Here is a 12,850-nt window from a genome sequence, read left to right as displayed (position 1 = left end):
CAACAATGCACTTTGCTGATGCACAGTTACCGCGACATGGTATATGGATCACCACAGCATAGTGAGTGATTAAAAGGATCCATACATTGTTCTTCTTAGTAAAAGAGAAAGGAAGTGTACTTTTCCCCCACGACACGGTGCATGGGCCCCACGACGTGATGGCCAAAATAGGATGTCGTTGAGAAAAAGAATCACGGTGTGGCAAGCATGCCATGATTTGGAAAGCATGTAGCTGCCATTGACCACAGGTCAACTGGTCACCACGTCAAAGTAAAAAGAACCATTGCGGTGCGGTGTCGAGGATTTAGGACAAGTTCAATCCTATTAGAGCCTCATTTCCGAATCAAAACAACCCAAATCAACTGACAGCTAGATGCCAACTATTTTGGTGTTGGAAGGAAGGCAAGAGAAGATAGAGGCAAAATTTTATAAGGATTTTGATCGTCGCTACATTGATGTATGATTTCTATATTTTTTGTTGAAATGTTTGATTAGAGTAGATTGGTTGAATTGGTCAACCTATACCTTTATTATAATGTTAATGATAATGTTTAAATGCTTTAATCAATCTTAGGAAGTGGCTTACATTTTGAAATCTATATATGTGAGGTTAAGGTTTGAAACCCTAACTAATGATTCTATGAATTGATGCATTAGAGTATTTTGTAATGAATTAGGTATTATGGGGTGCTTAATTTATTGTTTAGAGTAGATTAAGAGTTGGAGAATGAAAAGATAGTGTTTTGATCCATTTAGTGGTTATTTTGAATTAAAGAGTCAAAATCTCTTAATATGCTAAGACACGTATTAAGACACTTGTATAAGTGTATGAATATACCAAAGAACAAAGAAAATAGATCTAGAATGCATCAATGATAGAGTAGAGAAAATGGAACAGTTAGTCTTCACTAATAGATAAGGTGAGTTATTACTTACTCTCTCTTTCTAGTTTATGTTTACATATATATATATATATATATATATATATATATATATATATATATATATATATATATATAATCTTGGGGCACTAATTGAATGTCCCCAAGTAATGAGATGAAGTTGGATTAAGAATATACGCGTAAGAACATGTATAAGAGCATTTACATATATTAAAAGTATGTATGAGGTATATGTTAGATACATGTAGCAGAACATGTATGCATACCTAATGTATGTAAGATTAGATGAGAAAGGTATTTGATAAGTACATTAGAGATAGAAGAAGAGTTATAAGATGATTGTATTCAATATAGTCATAATATTAAGTATAGATGTCTAGACATTATTGGTAATGTGTAAAATACCAATACGTTATTAGGCGTAGAATAAGATTAAGTACTTAATGAGGTAAGTGCTAGATGAATAGTAGAATATCTGTTAATGAGATAAAGAGATAGATTATCCATGGGCAAAGTGTTATGTGATGAGTCATATAAAAAGGATAGAGATATAGAGAAAGATACTTCCTTTGGGAACAAGAGATAGAGGTTGATTTGAGGACAAGTGATAGAGGAACAAGATAAGAGAGTTATTTGTAATAACTTAGATGTAATGCATGAGGGATTAAGAGTAAGGATTTTATGAGGGATTCAAAAGAAGAAGAAAGATTAAGGATCCAGGAGGGATCATAAGAGAGAGAGGAACAAGACCAACTGAGTGTGTCTGGTAATGATAGTGGGATGTTATTTCCTTTAGTGTATGGTATGAGATGGGACCGTTGGGTCTAGATGAGAACAGAATGTTGGTGCAATATAGAGGAGAATGAGTAGAAACGATAAAGAGTAAAGAAGTGATTGAGTATAGAGGGAAAGAGTAGAGAAAAGGCATAGTATAGAGAAGACAGTGTAGAGAAGAGATAGAGCAGGGAAGAGATAAAATATGCGTAGAGTTTGAAAAGAGTCTGAGAAGAGGATAAGAAAGAGTAAGAGATGAAAAGGGAAGAGTATAAGAAACAAAGTTGATGACAGAGAAATATATGATGAGATGAGAAAGATTAGATGAAAAAGATTAAAGAAATGATAAAATGGATAGATGAATGAGAAGAATAGCAATGTATGATATATATATATATATATATATATATATATATATATATATATATATATATATTAGATGAAAGAATATGAGAAATTGAAGGAAGATAAAGATAAGAAAAGATAGAAAGAATAACTCACCAGACTATTGGGTTTTTATTAAAAATAGTCTAAATAAATAGTCAATACTACGAGTTTAACAATAGAAATAAATTCATGTTTGAATAAACTAAAACAACACTAATGATAATTTTGCAAAGACTTAGAAAGATTAAAACAATCATAGAAAGTTAAGTGTTACAACCTTTGAAGACTTTGATTCTCATGAGAGAATGGAAACAGATGAAGGGTGGCATGAAACTCCAAAAGAGAAGTTCTCTATAATGTATCCACCAAGCAAGAGCTAAACCACTGAAATATATTCATACATACTTGTATAAAGTTGTTCTTAAAATTTAAGACTAATACCAAATAAGTTCTTAAATTGAAGCAACCTTAGAGCCTTCATTTAGAGAACCAAAATGAAAGAAAGAAGAGGAGAGGAAGAGCCTTTTGGCTTCGGCAATTGGCAAATCTAAGACGGTGAAGAGAGTGAGTTTAAAGACCTACAATTTCATGCATCTAAAGCCTTTCACTTACACATGCAAGTGTATGAAAAAGTGAAGACCATAAAGCAAAAACACAAAAGCCTTTTCTTAAATGCATGAGATACATTATAAAAAAATAAAAATGAAAAGACAATCTCTTGTCATACTTCTTGTATTTTCGGCCATAAAGTCAAAAGACAAGAGTTGGAGTACTGCTTACCTAATCCCTAACTAGTTTGTTGAGATGAAACTAAATTGGTTACCTAAAGTGCCCAAAAGTTTGGACACAACTTAAATAATCATGACATATGATATGTTACTAGCTTTGTTCTCTTTATTATTATTTCCTAGAAATAATAATTCCCAATATGTTGGTAAAATATCATTTTCATGAAATAATTTTTTCCAAAAAAAATACAAGTGTTTATATATTTATTAATAATCAAATTATATTAATAAATAATCAATTGGTAGTAACTTGGTATATGGTGTGACTATATACGATCATATGTTATTGGTAATATCATTCTATAATGACTCTTGGGCATAGAAGATCCTTCAATCTTCCATTTACATAAGGCTCGTCATAAATTGATATAGACAATGGGGAACGTCTACCAATATTTCCTTTCCCCCTAATAGCATTCAATGAAGAATGTCATTCATCAAGATCCAATTCCCAAAATCTCAAAGCTTCAATAGATGTATAAGGTAAGTTTATCAGATATCCCTTTGTTACATGCATCTTGTTGAGCAGGAGACATGTATCGCAATCAATCTCATTTGTTGTTCAACTTTGGTTACCATGGTAGATATCTAACTCTCAACACAAAAGGAAAAAATCCCATATTGTCTACATAATCCTCTTGCATAGTTCACACGATACCTAAAAATAGATTCTATAGCTACCCGTTTAAGGATCAACATTTGAAAATATCGAAGCACATCACTCCCTAAACTTAAGTACCGCTATTTATCACAGTTGTAAAGGTATAAAGATAATACCTTTGAATCAAGTGTTACCCATGAAAATGATCCATGAGGTGATATTGATGCGGGTCCATTTAATACGAGTTTTATTACAAGTACATATGAAAATTGGTTACAACCACTTACATACTTTCATCTGATGAGAGTCAACCAATCAAACTCATATTAGTCTTACTTCATAATTGGTACCACAATTATAAACTACTATGAAATTTTATAATAATAAGATTATTCATAGATTAAACATGTTAATATAGAACACAACAAGTATTGATGTGATGATCATATCCTAATATATCAAAACAATATAATAGTTGTTGTCTTAAAGTTCCAATATCTAAATACTAAATTCAAATCAAAATCCTATTTCTAGAATAATGAAGTACTATAGATGAAGTGTGACCACTCATACTTAGCTTAAAAGGAAGGACTTTATTAATGGGTCCGACTAAATTTAATTTGTGTGAATTCTTAGAATACTATCATCTTCATATTTGACTTTACTCTAAGTATAGTTAAATATCTTGGAGAATATGATTGTTGATGTGATGTGACATAAAGTTTATTAACTTGATTAGGTACACTATGTAAGTCACAAAAGATATATAGGTTATCCCAAAATAGGAAGACTCAATCTAGTTTTTCAATGATCCATTTCATCCAATCATATTTGATTTCAACTTCTGAAGTAACATGTATTTTTCTTTAGTAGATTGTGCAATAATGTTTTGTTTGGAACTCATTCCAACAAAATTTACTCTTCATTCCATAATGGAGTCATAATCCAACTATAATTCATATATATATATATATATATATATATATATATGTGTGTGTGTGTGTGTATGTGTGTGTATGTTTTAAATTTAGCAACTTGCGTAAGAGCTATATAAAGATTTTCTTCTGAACTTATCTTATGTACATTCGCTATGTTCTTGTTAAGTACTCTCAGAATTTCCTCATAGTCATCTAGTGACTTAACCATCTATCTAATTGGTATCTTATGATATGTTTAATACATAATCATATACCTAGTTTTTATGCATAATATGACATAAATGATGGATCCATTTGTCAAGGAAAGTGAATATAAATCATTTTATCTAGATCAAACCTATGTTCTAGGTCCTTTTGAGGCCAGCTCAAACTTAGTGCTATGTGGCAATGCCAAGAGTCCTCCAAATGAATCTTGTATCTTGATCTCTTTCAAAAAATTATCAATATATACATAAAATGTTTAAAACTTTAATATTCATCTTTATCTATCTCTATAGATTTTATATTTCGAGAATTCTTGTTGTCATTCGTAAGTCTTTCATCTTAGAAACACATTCTGAGTCAAGGTGAAAAATCCTAACATGGTCAGAATGTAATTTCTCGTGATTAAGTATGTCTCATTCATACAAGATTACAACTATCACTATGCTCCCACTGGTTCTTAGTAAATAAATGTCGTCTTCATTTTGATATAAAAGTACACCTTGTATTTATATATTAAAATGATGATTCCAACCTTCAGGTGTTTGCTTTTTATCCACAATTAGCTCTTAAGCTTTACATATTTTGTTAGGATAATTAGGATTATGAAAACCTCCAGGCTAAGGTATATAGATATCTTCAATTAAATGTCTATTGCTTTTCTTGAAATCTATTTTCCATATCTCATATTAAGAATATGCAGTTATGGTAAATAATATCATTTTGATCTAATAATATCTACTTGTGAAAAGGTCTAATCATAGTCAATGTCATGAGTATGATAAGGACCATGTTCATCAACATGAGTATGAGAAAATCCTTTTATAATAAGTCTTACTAAATGTGTGTGTGTGTATATATATATATATATATATATATATATATATATATATATATATATATATATCCATGGATGTATTCTTTCTAAAAGAATCTCTTACTCATTCTAGCCTTGCTATAGAGATGAAGATTAATCAAGTCCATACTTGATTATTAAACATGGATTACATCTAATTGTTCATGACTCTTAGTCATTAACCAGATTTGAGATTTGATATAGTATTTTGGTACATGATGGATTTGCTAGAAACCATCAATAAGAACTCATCAACGAGAGATTCCACATTTCTCAAGTCATAGAAAATTTCTATCATTACTGCGAAATGTTTGTGTTTATGAATAACTTGTTTAACAAATTCTTGTTAAAACTAGTGCCAACTTGTGCTGCAGTAGGCTATGGTTCTTAAGCTATTTCAAGCTCCATGTGCCTCCCACTTGATTTGTCATTAGATGCTCGTTTTCTGCTGACTCAACTTTTAGAGGAATAAGAGAAATTATTCTTGGTGGGTTTGTATATAATAATCTAAATAGCATTTTAGAGGATTCTACAAATATGTATTTACTATATTTTTAGGATTATAAGCTTTAGTCTAATATAGGTTTTAAATCCACAAAACATTAAGCAAGATAAGGATGGAGCATTTCCATACAAAATCTTATAAAGTGTTTTATTTGTTTATCAGTTGGTTTTTGTATTCAAGATACAATTAATAGTGATTGAAGCATAATCCCAGGAGAATAAAGGGAGATATTTCTACTAATTAGAAAGTAAACTATATCCAGTAAAGTTTAAATCATCATTTATTATCACTAATAATTTAGATGGTGTTACTGATGGGTTTTATAGGTTATAATTAAAACATGTGGCGGAAAAACTTAACCGTTAAGTTCGCATGCAACCTATTTGGATCTAAGTTTTCTATATTAATAACAATAATCTATGAACATCAAGAACCCTAAAGGATCCCTACTATATTCGAAAATTACAAAGGATTAGGGTTTACATACCTTTTGATTATTATTGTAAATAATCAAACAAATCCTTCTTCAAAAATCTCTTAGAAAGCAAGAACCAGAAGTCTAATGCCTTTGATGGTTTACCTAAACCCTAGCAATAAGAAAACTTAAGGAGAGAGGAGAAGGGATGAGATTTTCGGCTATTCCTTTTTAGAAATAGAGTGGTTGGAAATCATATGCTAAGGTTCGTATTTTTAGCTGATAGGAAAACCCTAGATAACCCTAATTTGAAATAAAATAATATTATTTAAGATCTTGACTTTATCCAGTTTCCTTATTATACACATGGAAAAATCTAGACATTCTAAGGATCAACCAAATTTCGGCGAACCCTAGGAATATTCCAGAATCCTTTTCTTGTTTAGATATTAAACAATTACAACTTAGGTCTTTTCACTTTTAGTTAATCCAATTAATTTCAATTTAATTCTGATTAATTATTAATTAAATAATACTATTTCTAGTTAATATTTTAATCTAATAATATATTACCAAACCATTTATTGCTATTTATTAATTTCATAATAAATGAATAAATTAGCCTCTCTCTCCAAAAGTCATTCTAGTCAATTACTAGTTTTGAGGGAAACCCAAAAGGACTTTTCTTTTAATTTAAGTATATACCAATTTAGTTATTGTCTTAGACACCTAATGCATCATTCTCCTATTTGGATAAGTCTATAACTAGAATTGCAAATATAACTTCTAAATCAAACAACAAAGTGTGCTTTCCAAAGGAACTGCCAGACTCTGATCTGATCAGACATCAGCCTAAAGATATGTGATCAAATATTCATCCGTTCTTCAAGATGTCGTAAGGACATGAGACATGTTTTACAATCAATCTCTTGTCCAAAATTTTATTTCCTGATATTGTGATTTATGATGATCTCATTAGACTACTAATTGAACACATCAATTCATTCCTGGTTAGGCCCAACGCTATAATATCAACACCAAATCACCGAAGGGCCAAAAGATATCGCTTTTCCCATTAGAGAAAAAGGAAAATAAACTTCGACTTATATGATTGTATCTTTTACCCACCAAATCATGCATGACACTACATTTTATAACATTACGTTACTGATGCATTTATGTAACACCAATGCACGACCGACATGTAAATTTCAACTCATATATCTCCGTTTAAGAATAAAAGATATTATCGTCTCAGAATCACTCGTGTTGTAATCCATGAAGTAATTCTCTGAGCGTGAGTTTATCTAATACTCAGAATCACATTTTCTAAGTACTCGTGAACATTGTAGAAAATCTTATTGCAATGTCTAACTCCAATAGAATATCTACAATTCAATTCATGACAATCTTGATTCACTACTTACTTCCAAAAGTATGAGCGAATGTGGAGTTTCAAATAATCAAATCATTCAGGAAGTAAAACATGCAAAGGGAAACACAATAATAAACAATTGAAAAAGGTAGTAACCATACTCATAAATAATCTTTATTATTTAATCACCAAAATCAATTACATTTATTTTCTTACAAGTTTCAAACTACCAAGTAACTACTAAAAATAATATCGTCCCTTAATCCTATGCTCCTAGCATGTTGGTTATGTTGAACCGTACTCAAAGCGTTCGTGAAAGGATCTGCAGGATTATCTTTTAAGGATACTCTCTTCACCAATAGATAACCTTCTTCAACCCTAAGTCTGATGTAATGGTCCTTTCTGTCAATATGGTTGGATCTACCATGATCCTTAGGTTTTTGGTCAAAGCAATTGCGCCTTCATTATCACAGAAAAGTTCCAATGCCTCTTGAATGGTCAGGAATAATTCGAGATCACCGATGAAGTTCTTCAACCAAGCTGCTTTCTTTGACGCCCCACTCACTGCGATTTACTCTGATTGACAAGTAGAATCAACCACCGTTTCGTATTTGGAATTCTTCAAAGTAATCGCTCCACCTTTTAACAAAAACACCCATCCCAACTAAGAACATAAGTTGCTTCGATCTGTTGGAAAGTTGGCATCACTATATCCACTTACTCTTAATGTATCACTACCACCAAGGACTAGAAACATGTCTTTCATACTTCACAGATAATTAAGAATATTCTTTACTACAGTACAATGAGCCCTGCCAGGATTGCCCTAAAATCGACTAACCATGGTGAAAGCATAATACACATCATTGCGAGTACATGTCATAGCATACATGATCGATCCTATAGCCGAAGCATATGGGACTCGACTCATGTCAACGATTTCTTCATCTATCCTAGGGCTTTGAGTCTTACTCAACTTGGCATTACACTAAATAGGCAGTTCCCCTTTCTTGGAATTTTGCATACTAAAATGTTTTAGTAACTTGTCCAAGTGTGTACTTTAACTAAAACCAGTAACTCTTTTCTTTTTATCCCTATGAAGACTTATCTCAAGAATATAGGCTACTTCCGCTAGATCCTTCATGGAGAAACACTTCCCAAGATAAGATTTCACTTCTTGCAAGGTAGGAATGTCGTTTCCCATAAGGAGTTTTTCATCAACATACAATACTAGGAAAGTTACTATACTCCCACTAGCTTTGACATACACCCATGACTCATCCTCGCTCTTATAGAAACCAAATTCTTTGACTTTCTCATGGAAGCAAAGATTCCAGCTGCGAGATTCTTGTTTCAATCTATAAATGGGTTTCTCAAGATTACACACCCTATCAGGAAACTTTTCATGTACAAAACCCTCTGGCTAGCTCATGTTAATGTCCCCAACCAACTTTCCATTTAGGAAAGTAGTATTGACATCTATCTGCCATATTTCATAATCATGAGAGGTAGTTATGGCAATCATTATCCTAATAGACTTGATCTTAGCCACTAGTGAGAAGGTCTCATCATAGTCAACCCCGGAGATTTGAGTAAAGCCCTTCGCAACCAGTCGTGCTTTGAATGTGTGTACTTTCCCATCCATGTCTATCTTCTTCTTGAAGATCCATTTGCAACCTACTATCTTTCGACCAGGTTCATGATCAACCAAATTGCAAACTTGGTTGTCAAACATCGACTGAATCTTGTTGTGCATTTCCATTTTCCTTTTGGTAGCCTCAGGGCTTTCCATTGCTTCCTTGTAGTTAGATGACTCATCCTAATTTCCGAGTGTACCATCAATGATAAATGTGTCACCATCAAACGTTATATGGAAACCATAGAACGTAGGTGGTATGCTAACCCTGCTGGATCGGGAAAGAGGTAACGAATTGTTATTAGGCTTAACAGTATTCTCATCCTATAGTTGAGAGCTAGTGTGTTCTAAGGTTCCTTCACTGGTTGGCTCTTGAAACTCGTTAAGGTCAATTAAAATCCTACTATCCTCTTTGAATATGAGTTCTCTCTCTTGAAAGATTCCTATTCGAGCTACAAAGACCACGTTCTCACTAGGTCTGTAGAACAAGTATCCGAAAGACTTATGTGGTAAGCAATGAAAATACACCTCTCACTTCTAACTTCTAACTTGTCATGAGTCTGTCGTCTAACAAAAGCTTCACAGCCCCAAAATTTGATGTAAGCTAACAAGGGGACTTTCCCTTTTTCACATCTCGTGTGGTGTAATGGCAACCTTCTAATCAGGGATAAGATTAAGTATATAGGCGGTTGTCTCTAAGGTATGCCCCCATAAATAAATAGGAAAGGAACCTCAACTGATCATAGAACGAACCATGTCTAACAAAATTTGATTACGCCTCTCATCCACACCATTAAGTTGTGGTGTCCTAGGAGGAGTCAATTGTAAAACTATTCCACATTCATGTCGATAGTGATGGAGCTCGATACTAAGATACTATCTACCTCTGTCTGATCATAATATCTTTATCTTCCTGTCCAATTGATAATCGAACTCATGTTTAAACTCTTTGAACTTTTCAATGGTTTATGATTTATGTTTGATTAAGTAGATATACCCATATCTACTATAATCATCCATAAATGTCACGTAGAATCGATTAGCATACCTTGTGGTAGATGTGAAGGGTCCATACATATCTGTGTGTATGAGATCCAAAAAACCTTCACCTATTTCACAAGACCTAGTGAAAGGAGATTTTCTCATCTAACCGAAAGACAAGACTCACATTCATCATCTGACCTTAAGTTAAATGATTCCAACATTCCATCCTTTTGGAGTTAGGCAATGCATTTCTTGTTAATGTATCCAAGACGACAATGCCACAAGCACATTTTGTCTACATCATTAGACGATTCAATTTGGAATACACTATTGCCTAAGATAGAAACACAAATCACGGTTTCATACACACCATTACAAGGTAAAGCTTTAAACATAAAACCATAATTTTTATAAGCTAAAATCGAACCATTCATATGATCAAAAGAATATCTAAAACCTTTTCTAAACAATGCATGAAAAGAAATAATGTTTCACATCATTTTTGACGAATAGCAACAATTAAAAAAAATCTATTCTAACATCACCATCGAGCACAAGACCATAAGTTCCAATTTTGGTAACAAGTGAACATAGCCTATTCCCCATAACCAGATATATTCTTCCATGCTACACCTCCTCACTTTCCTTTAGCCCTTGCAAATCATACAAATATGAAAACCACATCCTGTATCAAGGACCCAAGAGCGAGTACGTTGTGAGTTATTGACTTGAATAATGTATATACCTACCGACAATGGCTTGACCTTGACATCCTTGATGTATTGCAAGTATTTATGGTAGATTATTTTCCAATGGCCCTTTTTGTTGCAATAGTAGCAAGTGGCCTCCTTTGGATCTGATACAACCATAATATCAACGTTGGGATTTTCCCTCGACCCATTGCTAGACCCTCCAACATGGCCCTTGTCCTTCCAGGTTGATTGAGGATTAGACTTGTTTTTCTTTCCTCTGTTATGTTTAATGGCCTGGACAGGAGCACTTGTCGCAGAAGGGGTCTGATTCTTCTTCATCCCCAACTACGCAGGTTGTAACAAGTTGTGGATTTGGGTCAATGTGGTCTCTATTTTGTTCAAATGATAATTTAGGATGAACTGATCATAACTAGGAGGCAAAGAATTCAGGACCATGTCTATAGCCAACTCTTTGTCAAAAGACACATTAGGCTTTTCCAAATACTGCATATATCTCTGCATTATTTGCACATAGGTGCACACGGAGTCTCCTTTCTTCAACTTGCATGCCATCAACGCCTTGACGACCTCATACCTCTCTTGATGTGCTTTCTTGTGAAACTTTTCTACAAGATCCAAGCACATTTCGTATGTCCAGTAGTCCTCGTAGGACTTTTTCATCTCAGGTACCATAGTTGCAACCATGATGCAAGCGACCTTCATTATGTTATCATAGTGTTTCTTATAAGTTGAAATCACTTCAAGAGTAGCACCCGACTCATCGATTTCAAGAAGAGGTTTTTCGAGGACATATTATTTGCCCTCATATCGAAGAGTCATTTTGAGATTTCAGATCCAGTCCATGTAGTTTTCACCAACTAATTTCTCTTTGGAGAGGATTGATAGTAAAGTGAAGTTGCTGTTGTTGGTTGAGGTTTGAGCGGTAGTAGCATCATCATTGGAAGTAGACATCTATAGGAGAAGAAAAGTTTTAGTTAGTTGATAAAAATTCATTGATATTTTAACCCAAGATAAATATTTACGGCTAGGATCCAATATAGCGATTCACAACTAAGAAGAGGGATGCCATAATCTTATCATGAACTTATGAAGGTAGGTAAAACAATTCACCAATTTTAATCTGTGAAATTCCTAAATCTTTTGAGATTCACTGAATCTTATCAATGACATGTTTAATCTCAGATAATGCTCTTCTATTTGTGACTTGGATGCCAATCATCACAAACAAGATGTGAATAACTATAAAAACATGTTTGGTAACCTCGATGTCATTTATCATCTCTGATTAATGTGTCGTTTAACCAAACATGTTCCATTAACAATGATAATTTTCGAGATGCCCGTCATTTCTCTTTAAAGTCCCTATTAGTGTGTCGGTTAACCACACACACACTCCACTAACGACATCTTAAAGTATGATGTGCATTTTCATGGATTAACATACTTTTCACATTTTTCCTAAATTAACTAGAGCGAGATTTTGAAAAGAAGGTTCTAGTAGTTTTATATCAGTATACTTTTAATAAGATTATGTCCTATTAAACTCATTCAGCTAACGACCCTCCGCCATACAAGGGAGTGGTGGGTGAGAGTGGACACCCAATGACGGTCATTTTATAGGTCACTTCCTTATACCTCCCTCATAGATTGGCTTCGTGAATAAGGTGCACTACCGATTTGACTGAATTATTTTATATATAATATATTAAACTTTTAATAGTATAAATATATATGTGTGTATATATATATATATATATATATATATATATATATAT

General features: G+C 32.9%; 1 protein-coding gene across 1 annotated transcript; it reads right to left on the bottom strand.

Annotated features, from left to right (window-relative positions):
• Positions 1-11,399: 11,399 nt before the first annotated feature.
• On the bottom strand, positions 11,400-11,747 carry LOC145075318 (uncharacterized). The gene has a single exon (XM_079021605.1). The coding sequence runs from the start codon at positions 11,745-11,747 to the stop codon at positions 11,400-11,402; it is 348 nt and encodes a 115-aa protein (XP_078877731.1).
• Between the last annotated feature and the right edge of the window lie 1,103 nt (positions 11,748-12,850).

Source organism: Lactuca serriola, chromosome 9, assembly GCF_051521515.1.
Source record: "Lactuca serriola cultivar US96UC23 chromosome 9, Lser_US96UC23_V15, whole genome shotgun sequence".
NCBI lineage: Eukaryota > Viridiplantae > Streptophyta > Magnoliopsida > Asterales > Asteraceae > Lactuca > Lactuca serriola.
Note: the sequence above shows the minus strand (reverse complement) of the source record. Positions and strands in the feature narration are given on the sequence as shown.